Source organism: Staurois parvus, unplaced genomic scaffold, assembly GCF_062004578.1.
Source record: "Staurois parvus isolate SC_StPar_1 unplaced genomic scaffold, SC_StPar_1.0 ptg001686l, whole genome shotgun sequence".
NCBI classification, from domain to species: Eukaryota; Metazoa; Chordata; class Amphibia; order Anura; family Ranidae; genus Staurois; species Staurois parvus.
The window spans coordinates 447,049-466,457 of record NW_028319482.1 but is presented as its reverse complement, the minus strand read 5'-3'; the positions used below and the strand labels follow the sequence as shown (position 1 = coordinate 466,457).

General features: G+C 44.0%; 1 protein-coding gene and 1 long non-coding RNA gene across 7 annotated transcripts in view; one reads left to right on the top strand and one right to left on the bottom strand.

Moving 5' to 3' along the window:
- Window positions 1-6,944, bottom strand: part of LOC149434761 (uncharacterized) — a 38,857-nt gene extending 31,913 nt beyond the window's left edge. Inside the window, exon 1 of the long non-coding RNA XR_016308625.1 lies at window positions 6,810-6,944. This is a non-coding gene — a long non-coding RNA (uncharacterized LOC149434761). The remainder of the gene's footprint in view (window positions 1-6,809) is intronic.
- The window catches only part of FAM131A (family with sequence similarity 131 member A), a 144,386-nt gene continuing 130,527 nt past the window's right edge, over window positions 5,551-19,409 (top strand). Inside the window, exon 1 of one of the 6 annotated variants that reach the window (XM_089663429.1) lies at window positions 5,551-5,983. In XM_089663429.1, coding sequence (XP_089519555.1) covers window positions 5,929-5,983 — 55 coding nt within the window. In that variant the 5' untranslated portion in view covers window positions 5,551-5,928. Of the gene's footprint in view, window positions 5,984-18,702; window positions 18,752-19,409 lie in introns of those variants that run through there. The other 5 variants (XM_089663430.1, XM_089663432.1, XM_089663431.1 and 2 more) reach the window with 5 other exon arrangements.

Genomic DNA, 19,409 nt, shown 5'->3' with positions numbered 1-19,409 from the left:
AGCCATGCTCTGGGACGCTGGAGTCATCGCTCCCTGGCTCTTCTGAATGCTGGTCCCAGGGGGTGTAGCTAGCTTTGCTCTCGGCACTGACAGGGGTTCTTGGAACTTGGCAGGCCCAAGCAGATTCTCCACCATGTTGTACAGCTCCACCATTTCCACCAGCCAGTCCATCTTCTGGAGTTCTCACTTGGCAGCACCTTTAGCTAGTGGTCCATGATGACCTGCTGCATGATGTGAGGTCCTGCTAGTTTTTCTTGCTGCAGCAATTTCATGGCTAACTGTAGGTCATGCATATGGGAAAGTGGTGACTGGCCGGCATGATATTTCCAGCAATGTATCCATTGTCTTCCCAAGGTGAGCTACGATCTCCCCCTTCAGTTTTGCATAACCTTTGCCATCAGCCGCTGGTAGTTCAAAATAGGCATTCTGGAGTGATGAAGCTAGCCTACTGGTCCTGAGGCCACCCTCTCTCTTAGCTGTGTGTTTAAAAGTCATTAAAAGAACTTCTGCATCATCGAAGGGAGTGAGATTTGCAAAATTTGCCTGGCCCTCATTGTCACTCATTGTGAGATGCAACAACCACCTTTAACCGGTCCACTAGAGCAGTCAAATGGGCTTGCACAGACACCTTCTGAAGCTCCAGCTTTGTTGCATCCTGAGTTCTTCTACCTGCACTCTGCCACCCCGTTAAAGGGACCACAGCCCAAACAAAGGGGACACATACCTCCCATCCAAGACCCATTCCTGGCGTCTTGTACACTGGAAACTTTCCTGAATTGACTCTGCAATACCTGAATTTTGCAGTGGTCACAACTGGAATCAGGCATTTTTCCAGAATCTTCTCCAGGCTGACATCCTGTAATGTTTGTAAACATAAAGGCAAGTGTGTGGGACATCACTCTTGTGAGACATGCATGCTGTGCTCTGCACTGACTAGCTGTCTGAAGTAGAGGGGGAGGATTTATGCTGTGATCTGTAGAAGTTGAGTGGAAGGCAGGGGTAGCCGGAGGTCTCTGGGAGTGCACCCTTCCTGATTGGGGGAGTGGCAGAGGCACTGACAGAAGCAAGATAAGAGCTCAGCAGGCAAGGGATGCACACAGAAGCATGGAAGGGTGATTGTAGATGGCATGTGCAAAGGGTGTGGGCTGAGAGAGATTCCCTTATCAACATTGACTGTGTTGATTGGGGAATTCAAACAATTTTCTATTCCTCCACCCATGGTAGCATTACCATAGGCTTGAATGGGAGGCAGTGAAAGGCTTCAAACTCCTCCAGACTCAACAAGAGGGTTCAATTTTGAAGTTAGGTGACCTTAACACTTCATGTTTTGATGTGAAGAGCACTGTGTGCTGCCCATAGTATCATTTGCATAGGTGTTTGAGGGGCGTTAAAAACGCCCCTCAAACACCTACTTTGGATGCCAGTGTGAGCTAGACCTTACTGATCTAAAATGCAACACTTTGTTTAAAAAGAGCCTGTACACAAAGGTGCGAAAAACTGCTGTGTATTGTTGAGTAAAAGAAAAAAAATAGAAAAATTTGCATTCCTGGCCAGTAATTTGCACCAGTGCACGCAAATACGTGCATATGGGCATAAATATTAATAGATTTTGCCAGGGCCATCTTCAATGCAAGGCAAAAAGGGCAGCTGCCTGGCGCCCAGTTTTTGATGTGGGGCCCAAAGCAGCTGTCCCTTGAGCACGGGCTGATAATTTAAGTGCACCATTTTTCCCCTCCCGATACCTGCTGGTATTCAGCACAGGTTAAGTGTCCCTGCAGCATCCACTCTAATGGTCCCACCCCCTCCTTGGCTGATTCCACCTCCCACGTAGCTCAGCTTCAGTGCAGTGAGTCTCTTCCCCGAAGATGTGCTGTGCCCCTCCTTCTTCCAGGGCTCTTCTGCGGGCGGCTGCCTGGAGACCCTCCTCATTTCTTCACCCTCAACAATAACCCCCCTCCCTGCCTCTCCACCCTTAACAATAACCCCCCTCCCTGCCTCTCTACTCTCAACAGTAACCCCCCTCCCCACCTTCAACAATAACCCCCCTCTCCATCCTCAACAGTAACCCCCCTCCCTGCCTCTCCACCCTCAACAATAACCCCCCTCTCCATCCTCAACAGTAACCCCCCTCCCTGCCTCTCCACCCTCAACAATAACCCCCCTCTCCATCCTCAACAGTAACCCCCCTCCCCGCCCCTCCACCCTCAACAATAAACCCCCTCTCCATCCTCAACAATAACCCCCCTCCCTGCCTCTCCACTTTCAACAGTAATCCCCCTCCCCACCTCTCCACCTTCAACAATAACCCCCCTCTCCATCCTCAACGGTAACCCCCCTCCCCGCCTCTCCACCCTCAACAATAACCCCCCTCTCCATGCTCAACAATAACCCCCCTCCACGACTCTCCACCTTCAACAAATAACCTCCCTCCTCAATTCTTCATCTTCAACAATAAACCCCCGCCTCTCCACCCCCTGGGGTCCTGTGTAATGATGGGGGTATTGTGGGGGAGGGAGTCCTGCGTAATGATGGGGGTAGTATGGGGGAGGGGGTCTTGTGTAAAGATATGGGTAGAATAGAAAAGGGGTTCCTGTGTAATAATGGGGAGTAGTATGGGGGGAAGGCTCCTGAGTAATAATGGGGGTAGTCTGGGAGAGGGGGGCTTGTATAATGATGGGGAAGTATGGGGGAGGGGGGACCTGTGTAATATTGGGGGCAGTTGGGGGGAGGGGGGTCCTGTGTAATGATGGATGTAGTGTGAGGGAGGGGGTCCTGTGTAATGATGGGGGTGCAAAAGTGCATGGGGGGCCCTCAAAAATGTTTGCCCGGGTCCAATCAATATTAACTACCTGCCGACCGCAGATAGCCGAATGACGGCTTCACTGCGGCCGGCCAGTTCTGAGTGGACGTCATATGACGTCCCCCCAGAACGCGCTCTCCTGCGTGCCCCAGGGGGCGCGCACCCAGCGATCTCCGTGATCGCTGTGTCCTACGGATACAGCTGATCACGTGATGTGGTAAAAGGCCAATCACAGCGGCCTTTTACCACCTGATCAGCGGTGTCCAATGACACGCTGATCAGAGGGAAATGCAAGTGCCGTTTCTCGGCTGCACTTTCCTCACACTGTCAGATCGTGAGGAAAGTACTGCCGAAAACCGGCAGTTGTCAGAGCGGGGATCGGCACCGATCATCAGGGCACTGATGATCAGTGCCCTGATGATCGGTGCCCAGCAGTGCCACCCGCAAGTTCCGCCCACCTGTGCCCAGCAGTGCGCCCACTAGCTCCGCCCACCTGTGCCCAGCAGATCACCCACCTGTGCCCAGCAGTGCACCCACCTGTGCCCAGCAGTGCACCCACCTGTGCCACTCTGCAGTGCCACCTACCTGTGCCCAGAAGTGCCACCTACATGTGCCCAGCAGTGCCACCCACCTGTGCCCACCAGTGCCACCCACCTGTGCCCACCCACTAGTGCTGCCCACCAGTGCCACCCACCAGTGCAGCCCAGCAGTGCTGCCAGTCAGTGCCACCAGTCAGTGCCCAGGGGTTGTGCCAGTCAGTGCCGCCAGTCAGTGCCCAGCAGTGATGCCAGTCAGTGCCGTCTATCAGTACCCATAATCAGTGTCACCTATCAGTGCCGCCTATCAGTGCTGCATATCAGTGCCGCCTATCCGTGACACCTCATTAGTGCTGTCTATCAGTGCCGCCTATCCGTGCCACCTCATTAGTACTGCCTATCAGTGCCCTTTAGTGCTGCCTATCAGTGCCCATCAGTGCCGCCTATCAGTGCCCATCAGTGCTGCCTCATCAACGCACATCAGTGAAGGAGAAAAAATGCCTGTTTGAAAAATTTTATAATAGAAACAAAGAAACTTTTTTTTTTTTTTTTAATTTTTTGCACTTTTTTACTTATAGCGCAAAAAGTAAAGCGCCCAGTGGTGATTAAATACCACCAAAAGAAAGCTCTATTTGTGAGAATAAAAATAATCAAAATTTCATATGGGTACAATGTTGCATGACCGTGCAATTGTCAATCAAAGTGTGGCAGCGCTGAAAGCTGAAAATTGGCCTGGTAAATAAGGGGGTATAAGTGCCTGGTAGGCAAGTGGTTAACCACTTGGTAACCACGCTATAGCCGAATGACGGCTACAGCGCGGTTACCCAGTTTTGGGAGGGTGTCATATGATGTCCTCCCAGAACGCAACCTCCCGTGCGCCCCCAGGACACAGCTGATCAAGTGATGAGGAAAAAGGCCAATCACAGTTGCCTTTTACCATGTGATTAGCTGTGTCCAATGATACAGCAGATCACCGAGTAAATACAGTTGCCAGTTATTGGCAGCACTTTCATCACGCTGTCACAGTGTGAGGAAAATACTGCCGATAACCGGCAGCTGTCACAGAGCAGATCGGCACTGATAATCACGGCAATGATGATCAGTGCCCTGAAGTTCCACCCACCAGTGCCACCCATCAGTGTTGCCCAGCAGTTGCGTCTATCAGTGCCACCAGTCAGTGCCGTCAGTCAGTGCCACCTATCAGTGCCCATCAGTGCTGCCTATAAGTTACCATTATTGCTGCATATCAGTGCGGAATCATCAGTGCCTCCTCCTCAATGCCCACCAGTGTCACCTCATCAGTGCCGCCTATTCGTGCCATCTCATCAGTGTCCATCAGTGCTGCCTATCAGTGCAGCCTCGTCAACGCACATCAGTGAAGGAGAAAAATTACCTGTTTGCAAAATTTTATAATGGAAACCAAAAAAACTTTTTTTTTCAATTTTTGTGCTCTTTTTTTGTTTATAGTGCAAAAAATAAAACACTCAGTGGCAATTAAATACCACCAAAAGAAAGCTGTGTCTGAAAAAAAGCTAAAAATGTAATATAGGTAGTGTTGCATGACCGCGCAATTGTCATTCAAGGTGCAACAGCGCTGAAAGCTGAAAATTGGCCTGGGCACGAAGGGGATAGAAGTGCCCGGGTGTTAGAGACGGCCCTGGATTTTGCATATGAATATACTGTGCATGAAGATGCGCATGCAAGTAAATGCGTGCAATAATATATGCAAAATAATGCCTGAAATTCCATCCAGAAATGCTGCTGCTCAAACACCAGTACCATGTGCAAGAAGCCTTTCCATGTCTTCGTGTTTTTCTGTGCTGAATGTTTGAGATTACAGCCACAAACTGCTGCATTCATTCAGGTAGGAAATCACTAGATTAGGTGTGAAATGCGTGGCCCCCCACTGGGCATTTCTCTACTGGCCACAAAACCCTCAGATGTGCACAGGAGCCTATGGAATAAAGAGGATTGGGCTCGCTGTGCTTCAAGCTGCAAAACGCTGCGGTATGAATGAGGCCTAAAGGCTAAACTCTGAAGCAACATTTCATTTCAGTATTGTCCTCAATAGCTACAAAGGACACAAATCCACTGTGTGAGCATGAAATGCCTTTGCCAACCCAGTTATTACCTTGTAAATGTAGCAGTGACATCATCCCTGTGCTGCACAGAGCTGTGGGAGGGGCTCATCGGGCTCCACCCACTGCTGGAAGGGGGAGGAGACTAGACCTGTTTCCCTGCACCAGGAGAGAGAGGTCTTCCTGACAGGAAGTGGTTTGAGGCTGGGTTACCTCAGAGATATGGAAGATATAGGCAGGGTAGGGGGAGATTGGTGGCAGTGATGTTGGCGGCTCCTTGTCCCCTCCCCTCAGCCCGGCTCCCTCCCTTACAATAAGGCAGCGGCAGGGTGTTGCTGTTGATGCTGTAGTCGTGGAGGGAGAGTGACGTCACGGCCTCCGCTCATCAGCAGCTGCAGCTCCGGGGAAGAAAAGCAGAGAGAGAGCCGAGCGCCTCCACAGCCCCGTCCGCCCCTCCATCCCCGGACCGTGGGCACCTGTCGGGCGGGATGTGCCCGGGCTGCTGAGGATTACTATGGGCTGTATCGGGAGCCGGAGCAGCGGGACCGGTGAGAGGAGGAGGGGTCTGTGTATGTATTGCCATCACCTGTGCTTCTGCATGCCGTGCTTGTCTCCCCCCCATTACCATTCACCTGATGAGCCCAGAACCCCCCCCCCACCCCCCACTGCAGTGCATGCTCCGATGCTGATGTTCTGCAAGTTGTGACTGGCTGGAGGGGGAATGCTCTGCAGACTTCTCATACATGATGGCCACTCAGGGTGTGGATAGGCTGTGCACACAGGACTTGGAATAGGCAACACACAATAGAACTGGGGGTGGGGGGTAGAAATGGGGGGCTTCACTCTAAAGATTGGAGGGATGGAGTAAAGGGCTAGCGTTTACCTATAGGAAGGGTGGTTCACCGGGGGTTAATGTGTAGGCACAGCAAAGTGCGTTTTCAGTAGACCTCAATGGCTGAGATGTGATCTTCAGGATTGTATGGGGGGACCAGCATCAGCAGGGTTGTGTCAGAGGTGGGGCCCTGGTTGGGGTACCAGCTCTGCAGTCTGTACTGTCTGTGCTGTGTGCAGGCTACGGTGCTATCACAGGGATACCATAGACCCAGGAGGAAATGGTTCAGGTACACCATGCACGTTAACATCCCATCTTACAACCTGAACTCTGTAATATGAGGACCTACCTCAACCAACCAATCAGGCTGACCCTTGTATTACATGCTGCTTGGTAGATCTAAAGGAGATTGTACAATCAGATTGTAATGTGTGTGGTGAGCTTTATGCTGGCTTGCTTCTGATCACCGTACAATTTCTTAAAGCAGAGCTCCAGTCAAAAAAAAACAAAAGTCAACAGCTACAAAAACTGTAGCTGCTGACTTTTAAAAAATAGCCACTTACCTGTCCCTCGGTCCAGTGGTGTCTTCACTGCAGCTGGCTTCACTGGCTGTTCTCTCTTCCTGGTGCCGACATCCTAAGTGTGGGCACCTGGCTGTGACAGCTTGCGGCTTCACATCTGGGTGCCCACTGCGCATGCAAGAGTAGCGCTGCGCCTTGTGAATGGTCCTGTAGTCCTCTGGGAGCTGTCACATGTCCCAGAAGACTGCGGAGAGGGAGGGGGTATCTGTCAAAACTGAGTACCCGCTTCCTAGAGGTACCAATCCTTAACAGGAGGCGGGGACGAAGCCTTAGGGCTAGTTCACACTAGATACAGTTCAGTGCGCTTTTTTTCTGCATCAAAAATGCATGCACAGTGTTTTCCATGTATTTCAATGGCCCTGGTTCACACTAGTGCAGTCAGTTTCCGGTGCAGAAAAAAACAGAGAACATGCTGCATTTTGTTCTGAACAGAGCCATACTGGAACATAGCAAACTGTATCAAAACTGCATCGGAACTGCGTGTGATGTGAACTGTAAGCAATAACATATCCGGAGTGCATTTTTGTAGCATGAACTGGCCCTTAAAGCGAAACTTCCCCTTTTGGGTGGAGCTCCACTTCAAGGGCCACCACTCACATTACAATCTGACCATACCATCCTTTACAATCAGTTTTAGATCTTGCTAAGGCAGCCCATACATTGATCATTTTTTTTGTGTTCAACCAGCAGGTTGAATGAAAAAAAAAAAAATAGTGATGTTTTCCCCATCCACACATTTGATGTGCATGGGAGAATCCATCCACTGTAGTATTGTATTGTGACAGCAGGGTGACTTCCCCCAACATCAGAATTCACTGATCAGTGCCTGTGGCACTGATATTCGGGAGAAACCTGACAGGTTGGTTGTATACAAATCAATAAACTTGTGTACAACCTCCCTGCCCATTCATGGATCAGAATTCGTCTGGTAACTGCTGAGCTGACCAAGCTTCAGACCAGGTATAACTGGCTTAAGTTATCCAATCAATGTGTATCCAATCAGGTATACATACTTGTGGTAGAGCTAAAGGATATTGTGCAATCAGATGGTAGGTGTGTGGTGAGCTTTAGGTTCACCATACATGTTACAAATAAAAGACGAGGACTTGCCTAAACTATCCAGTCATTTTACATCCACTCAGGCAGGTCCTTCCAATACATACTTATTAGTAGATTTAAAGCTTACCACACACATTGCAGTCTGATTGTACTAGCTCTTTAGATCTGTATGAAGTGAAAGGGCCTGCCTGATTGGATACAAATAGATTGGATAAGTGTAAAGAAAAAGGGCTGTATGGTACCGTCAGAAGAAAATGGCATTGAGGGTGATAAACACTTGGTGATACCAAAGGCAATTTTTTTTTTTTAATAACACATCATCACCTGCTCTGTACAATGGTTTTACACAGAGGAGCCCCAATTCTTTTCTTCTCAGGTCCCTCTTTGGTGCAAAGAACCAGCAAACACAAATGCTCCTGCGCTTGGGGATGGACTCGATGCAGGCTGCAACCACATTAAGAATGTCCTGGAACATGCACACCTTGCTGCCCTCAAATAGACCGAGGGAATCCAAATATACTGAATGAGGAAAGAAAAAACAGAGGGTACACAGGCCTAGTGCATTACCATAAAAAATGTTTAATAAAAAAAAAGTATGTGTTGTACTCACAAACGACAATATAGTCAAGACACAGCTTAAAGAACAGCTGGGTCAACAGTCCGCAATAGGGAGTGTAAACATCCAGTAGGCTGATGCGTTTCGAGGACTTGCCTCTTCCTCAGGCCTAGTGCGTTACCATTTTTTATGGTAATGCACTAGACCTGTGCACCCTCTGTTTTTTCTTCCCTCTTTGGTGCACCTGACTCCTCCCCCTTTTCCTTCAAGCTGTTTGCTCTGAGGGTCACTTGCACATACTTGCTCCCGAGCACCGCTCTGTGTGTCCATTGACACGCAGAGCGAGGCTTGGCCCCGCCCTCTGTTTCCCCCTCACTGGCTGTAATTTACAGCAGCAGGAGTCAATGGCTCCCACTGCTATCTCTGAGCCAGTGAGGAGGGAGAGAGCCAAGAGAGCAGCTGCTCTCATGCACATCATTGGATCATGATCGGGCTCAGGTAAGTTTGAGGGGGGCAGGGGACTAGTTGCACATAGAAGGTGTTTTACCTTCTTGAATAGAATGCATGAAAGTAAATAACCTTCAGCCTTTAGAAATCCTTTCATCCTTCAGCCCAGGGTCTTATGATAGACTGGGATGTTCCATCCATAAATCATTTTGCCTGTAAATTGATTGGATAGTTTAGGTAGAGCCACATATAGTACAATTGCATAGTATTGTTAGACCTAAAGTTGATTGTAAATAAATGGTATGGCCAGATTGTAATGTTTATGGTGAGCCTAAAGGTGATTGTAAGGTGTGTGGTGAGCTCTAGACTGATGACACGTAAGCAATTCTGCCGCTATTGACAAACCCCCAGAGGCAGGATCATTAAAAAGGCTGCCTATGTGTCCCTATGGAATCATTCCCCTTGTAGCCACACACAGCGAGATGTCACTTTGTCGCTGCTGAATCTCAATGGCTAGCGATGGGAGTGACCTCTTGCTGTCTTAGCTGCAAAAACAGTGATTTCATAGGGGCAAACAGGCAGCCTTTTAGCAATCTGAATTAGAGAAATTGTCAGCAGCAGGATGGCTAGTGGCAGAGTCACCCACGTGTCATCAGCCTTAGGGCCAGATACTTACCTGAAGAGGGCTGTGAAGTCATGGGGTGGCTGCTCTCCCTTGGAGTAGGTCTTGGTCAGGTGAGGTTAGATACAATTGCATAATTATCAGTGACTGCTCTATGGCAGTGCCATGGGTGGCCGGTTTGAAAAGGTAAGTAGGGTTCAGAATGAAGTGTCTGATCTCATTTAATCTGGACCTAAAATGTACTAAAAGCTTGCATCTCTCAACTGTGAGATATATGAGAGATAACCAGAAGACAAGGTGTAATGAGCAGACCTACCTGTCCCCACACTACAAATGTACTCCATTAGCTATGCATGGTATTAGACGTGGCTGGCTCTAGCAGAGCTCCTGGACAGACTGGCAAAATGTTAATACTCTGCCTGCTGTGGCTGAATAGGTTATGCGCTTTCCAGGCTCTGGGGTGGAATCCATGCTGCACTGATTTGGGAGGAATAAGTCAATATGGTGCAGGCTGTAAAGGTGGTGGGGTTAATGCAGTGCTGGCTCTGGCAGGGATGGCTAGAATGCAGTATTGGCTGTGATGGTGGTGGGGCGGAATGCTGTGCTTGTGCTAGTACCGGCAACAACAAGTTAATGCACTATGAGATGTGCTGAGAACAGATTTTGTATATTGGCAAATGCTGTGTGCTGTTAAACATCATTTAGATAGTGATGCATACAATGACACACTGATAAACGTATTTGGGAAGATCAGTGATATGCAGCAACTTACAATAGCTAGATCCTTTTATAATAATCAGAATAGTGAGGAGTGCTCCTGTTTAGTTGTAAGGGGGCTACCATACTTGATGTGTTACACAATATCCTCATACAGGCTAATGTAATACGGACACACTCCAAGGACCTGATTTACTAAAGTCTAGCTCACCGTGCCAGTGTTTACTGATGGTGGCCGGACACACTTCGATAAATGATCAATTTCTTTTCCAATCAATCACTTTTGATAGGAATAATCAATCTCTGGTCAACAACCCATTCAGCAGATCTGCCATATGTAGGGAAGTGGATTTCGATTGATAGTTAAGATACAATTGTAAGCTACCAATTATATCCCTGTTTCCCACCATGTAATCTCATAATCTTATCAATCGAAATACAATTGTATTTATGAACAAAGCATCGCAGTGCTGCAGATTGATGCAGAGTGATTGGTAATTTTTCACTCTGGCTGGCCAACTCACTTTGCTCGAATCCAATCAAAATTGATCAGAAGGGAAGTTGTAGCTATTCGATTGCGGATTCAGTTGTTTTTGAGCGAATCGCACATCCATTGAACAAAAAAATGAAGCAAGTGTGGCCATTGTTACTGGCAGAACAGTTTTCACCTACCTGTGCCTCCTTGTTAGTGCATGGACATGCTCAATATTTATTTATTTATGTATTTCAGGTACTTATATAGTGCAGTCAATTTACGCAGCGCTTTACATATATATTGTACATTCACATCGGTCCCTGACACTCAAGGGGCGTACAATCTAAGGTCCCTAACTCACATTCATACATACACATACTAGGGCCAATTTAGACAGGAGCCAATTCACCTAGCAGCATGTCTTTGGAGTGTGGGAGGAAACCAGAGTACCCGGAGGAAACCCACACAGGGAGAACATGCAAACTCCAGGCAGGTGGTGCCATGGCTGGGATTCTAACCAACGACCCTAGTACTGCCAGGCGGAAGTGCTAACCATTTAGCCACTGTGCTGCCCCAATATATTATCATTGAGATATTGTGTACTAATGACTTGCACGTTATCATTTCTGAATAACATTGGGCACAAAGAATGTTTCACACTTAATTATGAAATTGAAAGCAGTTGTTAGATTGTCACACAATCTTTCTGCATGCCCATTTTTCTCCCTTCACCTTTCAGGACAGCACCTGGAAAGAGCGCAGCTCCACCCGGTGCTGTCCTGAAAGGCTCCTAGAAATACCGTCACCGGTAAGTCTAACTAAGATTTTTTTTTTTTTGTTTTTCATTAAGTATAATATACAATATAATAGTTGCACTTTTACAAAATAACTTTTTACTAAAGTAAACCCAATCACTAAAATCTCATATAAATTTTAAAATGTTAATGTAGTTTGAAAAGTTTTCAATCTCTTTAAAAATGCAGCTTTCATTATAAGAATACCTGGTGATCCTGCCATTAATTATATTATCCAGCCACTTCCTGTAAAGGAGAGACAGCTGTCTCTCCATTGTGCTGCTGCATTGCCACCATGGCCATGTGGACACAAATTGCACAGGCATGATTTGCTATTAGGAAGTGATTAATGTGTGGCCTAAGCTGTAGTAAAAGCATGTAGTTAAAGTGGTTGAAAGAGCCAAGAGGATATTAGCAGAATTGAGATGCAAAAATGGAGGGGGAAACAGTATTTTGTAAAAGAAAATATGGCAGTTGTGTCCGATACTTGTGTTTAGGCCAACACATATTTCATCCATCTAGGGTTTATATACAGTATGTGCTGCAGTTTGGCTGCAATGCGGGTTTCCCATAGACTGTTAGATCAGGTTTTTTCTGAAAGTGAACCAAAGATGCAGCACGCATGTCAGATCATAAAATGCACTAAAACACACAATCTAATAGTCTATGGGAAACCACGGGTCAACTGCATGAAAACTGCGGGTACCGTTGTGCCAATCCACAGTGCAGTAGAGTGAAACTGGATTTAAATGTAAGCTGTCTATTCCACTGAATACAATGGAGTGATGCATTTCAAATGCTGCATGTGTGTTCAGCACTATTTGATGGCAGTTTACATGTTGGCAGGCCAGTCTAATTACCTGGAGGAGCTCCCAGCATGTCCACATGTGTATTCATATTGCATAGTCATTCTGGACCCACAATGCCTTTTGCTGTGTTGTGGAACTTCAGCTTACTGCTTGTGAGCTTCTCCAGATGTGTACACACACACTGAATATTAATGAGATTTCTCTTTGTTTTATTGCTTTACTAGGTTTCCTTTTTACTTTTGTACACTCATGAATGTATCAAATGTTTAATATCATAAAACATAGCCAAAACCATTATTTTGATTGTATTTTTTAGTTTTATATGTACAATGATAGAATAAAATTACATGTAGTATATTTAAACTGATCAGGACACACTTCTAGGCATAAATAATCAAAACTTATTAAACATAGATATTCATCAACGAAGTGCAGTAGAACACCTTCAATCCTCTTATTCGATTCTAAATTCCCTGATTGTCTACTCGTGAGCTATGGTGATGTACCACGGAAGCAGACTGTTACAGCCTTGTAAATGTGTGCTTTCTGTTAGTGAATTTGCATGGTCATATTTCTAGACTGTAATCTATGAATATTTAACATGCATGTGTTGGCACAGCGCGGGTGACTTTAACAAACATGGGTATGGGTAGGTATAGATGGCAGTTTAGGAAGCAGCCTTGCTTTGGTCTATGCTCAGTGCAGCCAAAGTGGCCCTTCATCCACTGTTTATATGGATCATTTAATCCTACAAGTAATGGATGCCACTGTTTTGATGAGCACCTTGTCAATACTTTGTAACATTGAAATGCATTGCACTGTGTTCAAAAAAACTGACAAAGGCAGGTGGGGCCTCAGAAGACTTCTACAGCTACCAGCTATACCTGCCTGTAGATGTCTTTGATGAAACTAAACAGCCCAGCCTATGACTTTAGTAAATCCGGTCCTAATAGGCACTTTTTGTCAAATCTATTACATACGAATTAAGACAAGAACAACAGGGTCTTTTTCTCTTTTAATTCATAATTTAAAATTTCCTGTATTCTCATTTCTCTTTATCCTTAGCTTGAACCTACAAGTCTATATTTCTGTTATCCATGCAATTTTCATTTCTTCTATGTGACTGTGTGCATTATGTTTGCTGCAGTGATCTCTGAACTCATTTCTTATGTTGTATGTAGAAGGCTTCATTTAGACCTGTGATCCTTCACATTGCATGTTATCATTTACGATTTGACACCTGGGACTTTCTTCCTTTTTTCTCATGGGGCCCCTTTTTCTCTCATGTCCCTCCGGACCTCTGTCTAAACGGTAGTGGAAAGGAGGATGGCTGGGTTATATTGGTGTACTTTTTTTCTCTGTTGTTTGACATATGCTGTGGTGCGTTTATGCTCACAAAGATGAAGCTTGAATATATAGCTACTTGTAAGTCCAGGTGCTTTGAATAGTTCACCAAGAAGCAAATGAAATGGATGAACAAGGGTGTTTAAAGAAATGGGCTCAAAGTTTTTCTAAACACTTTCTTCTGTGGATAAGGTATGCATATGATTAATAAGATGGAAAAGTCTTTATGGATGACAAATCTCTGAATACATGTATTGAACTAGCTGGTGTCTGAGCAGGGTAGGAAAAAAGAGAAATGTTCAGACAGCACTCCTTTCCTTGTATAAGTATGCTGAACCATATAGAGCACCAATAATGGAATCTGAGATTTATCCCTTTATAGTCCTTCTGAATATTCTATGTGCGTAGTCCGATCTATGTAGCACCACAATAATATAAAAAATATATATATCTTTCAGGAATAAAACAACTTACTGTGTCACATGGATCTAAACCAGCACTGGTGTAGAGGTGTACAACTTGCTTACTCAATTTGTCTAGTGCCCTTTGTTTCTATTATTTATATAGAGTGTTTCTATTTGTTCAATTTTTTAACAGGTTTTTTTTATTGTATAAATGTTTCTTTGTAACAATAGAAAATTGGTTTTAGTGTTTTGTGCATACCTTGGCGTAAAAAAAAACAATCAAAAATAAGTTGTTTTGGTAGAAAAAACCTACTCATATGGAGTATTTTTGTAAAGACATGTAGAAGTAGGTATATAACAAGTGCAGCGCTCACAAACCCAAAACTAAAATGATAAAAATAAATAGTAATGAAAAATAATCTAATGAATCACCTAGATCTTACCCCCAATGTCTCTCATCCAAGCACTAACCAGGCCCTACCCAGCTTACTTTCCGAGATCAGACAAGATCGGGCGCATTCAGTGTAATGTGGCTGTAGGCCTTACCCCCAATGTCTATTGTTAACAGAAGTAGGTGAAATCAAAATGCTTTACATAAACCATGATAGTGATAATATAAAAAAACATTAACAAAGTGCTTAAATCCAGAAATTCATTTAGAGGCATATACACTGGAAAATACACTAAGACAGAATGAATAGTCCCTCAAGCCATGATGAGAAAATAGGATGAGCTCCTCAGGCTGTCACCACCAAACACTTGTAAGGTCTCCCAATGCCTTAAGTGCCTTAAAAATAAATTTGTTAATCAGTGTTTAAGTTAACACTTGTTGCCATGTATTTTAGGATCACTGTATATAAGTGATGCACCGATATATCGGCCGAAAATAGTGTAATCGGCATTTTGCCAATAGAAAAAACAAAAAGGTGCCAATAATAGACTTCAATGCAAACTCGCGCCCCGTTGACTTCAATGCAAACTCGCACCCCATTGACTTCAATGCAAAAATGCCTCTATTTAAGTTTTTTTTTTTTTTTTTTTTTAATTTTTTTTTTTATTATATACACTATATTGCCAAAAGTATTGGGACGCCTGCCTTTACATGCACATGAACTTTAACGGCATTCTAGCCTTAATCCATAGGGTTCAATATTGAGTTGGCCCACCCTTTGCAGCTATAACAGCTTCAACTATTCTGGGAAGGCTGTCCACAAGGTTTAGGAGTGTGTCTATGGGAATATTTGACCATTCTTTTGGAAGCGCATTTGTGAGGTTAGGCACTGAGATGAGAAGGCCTGGCTTGCAGTCTTCACTCTAATTTTTCTCAAAGGCATTTAATCCAGTTGAGATCAGGACTCTGTGCAGGCCAGTCAAGTTCCTCCACCCCAAACTCGCTCATCCATGTCTTTATGGGCCTTGCTTTATGCACTGGTGCGCAGTCATGTTGGAACAGGAAGGGCCCATCCCCAAACTGTTCCCACAAAGTTGGGAGCATGAAATTGTCCAAAATGTCTTGGTATGCTGATGGCTTAAGAGTTCCCTTCACTGGAACTAAGGGGCCAAGCCCAACCCCTGAAAAACAGCCCCACACCATAATCCCCCTCCACCAAACTTTACACTTGGCACAATGCAGTCAGGCAAGTACCGTTCTCCTGGCAACTGCCAGACCCAGACATGTCCATGGGATTGCCAGATAGAGAATCATGATTGGTCACTCCAGAGAACATGTCTCCACTGCTCTAGAGTCCAGACGTGGCGTGCCTTACACCACTTCATCCAGCACTTTGCATTGCACGTAGTGATGTAAGGCTTGGATGCAGCTGCTCGGCTATGAATACCCATTCCATGAAGCTCTCTACACACTGTTGTGCTAATCTGAAGGCCACACGAAGTTTGGAGGTCTTTAGCTATTCACTGTGCAGACAGTTGGTGACTTCTGTGTGCTTCAGCATGCACTGACCCTGCTCTATCACTTTACATGGCCTACCACTTCGCGGCTGAGTTGCTGTTGTTCCCAGTTGTTTCCACTTTGTTATAATACCACTAACAGTTAACCGTGAAATTTCCTTGCTACTAAAATATTCCACAGACTCATTGCACAGGTGGCAACCTATCACGGTACCACGCTTGAATTCACTGAGCTCCTGAGAGCGACCCATTCTTTCACAAATGTTTGTAGAAGCAGTCTGCATGCCTAGGTGCTTGATTTTATACATCTGTGGCCATGGAGGTGATTGGAACACCTGAATCCAATGATTTAGAGGGTGTCCGAATACTTTTGGCAATATATTGTGTGTTTATTTATGTGTGTGTGTGTATAACATTTTACTTTCTGTCCAATTTTTGTGTTACTTTCAGTAAAAGTTATTTTACATTACTGGATTGTATTATTTAAATTCATGAAATTAATTAAAAAGTTTGAATATAATACAATTTTGTATAAAAAAAAATATATTTTAACAAAAAAAACTGTTTCGATTTTTGTCCACGTGCATCCTGAATATTTAGCTTTAGTCCATAATTTTCATTTCGGTGCACTACTACTGTATATGTTACAATCTGACAGTTCAGTCAACTTTAAATTTAGCAAAACTATGTAATCTGATCACCTACTCAATCTATCCAATCAGGCAGGCCCTGCCACTACATAGTGTTGGTAGATTCAAAGCGGGGCTTCACCCAGAAGGGGAAGTTCTACTTTAAGTCTTTGTCCCCCATTCCTTGTTAAGGATTGGCACCTTTGGGGAGCGGTGGGGGAAGGAGTACCCAAATTTGACAGGTACCCGCTCCCACTTCCGCTGCAGTCGCCTAGGTGATCGGAAGCGGAAGTTGTCCCCCTCCCTTTCCATAGTTTTCTATGATACGTGACAGGTCCTAGAAGTATACAGGACCACTCACAAAGTGCAGTGATACTCACACATGCTGTTGCCAGGGAGAGAGAGGATGGCTGGTTAACCCAGCTGCTATGAGTACATTGCAGGATTGAGGGACAGGTGAGTGGCTGTATTTTAAAAGTTAGCAGCTACAGTTTTTGGGTGGACCTCCACTTTAATGGAAATTGGAGAATCAGATTGCAACACATATTTAGTTGACTGAATGAAAATACAGATTAACTCCCCACAATACTGTATGCAGGAATATATTTAAAACAATGATTTGTCCAAACGGTCTCTATTTACAATGTATTTTGCCATGTTTCTGTGTTTTGCCCATGCTAAAAAAAGGCATTAATTGAATGACAATGCGTCTAGTATGAAGACCTATTACATTTTTTATTCCAGCTTAACATAGCACTGCAGGTTCCTAAGCAAAGTGTCTTTGTGTTATTGAGTGATTGCAGTACTTATAAATGTGTGCTATTGTTAAATGTGATCAACCTCTGACTGCAGTGTTTCTAAATGGTACTCGCTGTTAGCTGTTGCATGTTTTGCCTTGCTTTGGAACTTTCTTTTTTATGATTGGGTCACATGACCCAGCTGGATATTTTTTTTTTTTTTGTGGATTCCTCCTGTTACTTTTCTATTTGTCAGAACCCCAAAATATGTGGAATCCCAAAAAAATGCAGTAGAAAGAGATGTCTGCCCACAATCTGAGGCTCCAGTGATTGAGAACTACTTTTGAAGTCCTGAGCTTCAGGTTGTTTACAGTGTTTCTGTAGAGTGTTAAAGGGATTATGTATGGTCTAAAATATCTCTGGAGGGTGTGTATAGAAGTCTGTCTTCATGGTGTTGTATGTTTATGTGCAGTATGTATTTATGTATTGTATTTCACTACTGTTTTTGTTTCTATACATTATAAAGTGTTGAGTGTTATATTTGTATGGTGTCATATGGTTATGTACAGTGTGCGTGTGTGTGTGTGTTGAAGGTGTTCTCTATCTATGTTCTATATTCATGGTGATGTGCTTTCTGCACAGTGTTTCTACTTTGTATTACATACTGATATACATTGTATGATGTTAGGTGTTAAAATTTTGCATGATGTTATGTACAGTGTACTTTGCATAATTCTTTGTATTTGTTTATTGTATAGAGATCTCTTGTGATATATAAAATATATATGTATGTTGTGTCTTCCTGGTGATATGCTTTTTGTGAAGTGTTCCTGCTTGCTATTATATACTGATATACATTGTATCTGCATAAAGTTCTGTGTATGTGTACAGTGTAGCAGAATGAGGATAGCTTAGAGTATTATGTTTGGTGTATCATTATATGCTGTTTCCATACAGAGTGTTTATCTCATAAGCAAATGAAAACTGGCATGGACCTGAGCACTCCTCAAGCTGTGGACTTGGGTGTCTGAGCACCTGCTGCAGCAAACCAAAAATCCCTTGAAAGCTCTATTACTTCATCTTGTTAGATGGAATGCAGTGCTTTTGCATTATTTTGCAGCATTCAATAAACTTCTCCTGTGTTATTTGAACTTTTTGTTGATTTCTCCTACATGGTGTTTCAGATTTTATTTTTCTTGTGTCATGCTTGGTAATGTAGGTTTATGTGCGGTGTTTCTACATGGTGCTGCTGTTATACAGTATATGCAGTGTTTTAATATGCTGCTGCAGATGTGAGTGCCTTTTTTTTTCCCTGCATGGTGTTACAGGTTTGCAGTACTTTCCCTTGGAGGATCAGCTCCTTAAGCATTGATCCCATTTGGATTTTCAGATTTGTACGCAGTGTTTCTGCATGGGATTGCAGGTTTGTATGCAGTGCTTCTCTTTGACAGGTCAAAATAATATGCAGTAATCTAGTAATAAGTAGAAGTATAGCTGTTGGTTACTGGAGCCTAGCCTGCACTTTAACTGCACTGTTATCATTTGAACTGATAGTATTGCAATCAAAGAGAGCTTGTGAAGGCTAGGGCAGTTTTGTTACTGTAAGATATGGCAATTTTGGAGACGATTATCATTACACAGACTAACGTGCTTTTATTTATTTATTTCATGCAGTGCTTGAGCTTAGCATCATTTTGTCAAGGGGTACAGCAGATGTGCACAGTCATACAGAATGGTTTTAAGTACTAAATGTTTTATCTGATATGTTCTAGAAATGATGTAAGATTTTTCTTTTCATGGTTTTTCTTTATGCAGGAGTGGGATTATGTTATAGTTGTGAATACAGTGTGTGAACTTTAATCTAATGCAATTCGGTTGCATAATGGAATATGCATTGCACCTATATATGGCAGAATATTTAGGAAATACAACTGTGCCCAAATTATAATATAATTATGGATGGCATGCAAAACTATCTTTTTTTTTTTTTTTTTTTTTTTTTTTTTTTTCTGATTAAACAGATACAATACAAAAAAAATAAGGTGCCATTAAAAAAAAAAAAACGCACAAATTTAAACTAC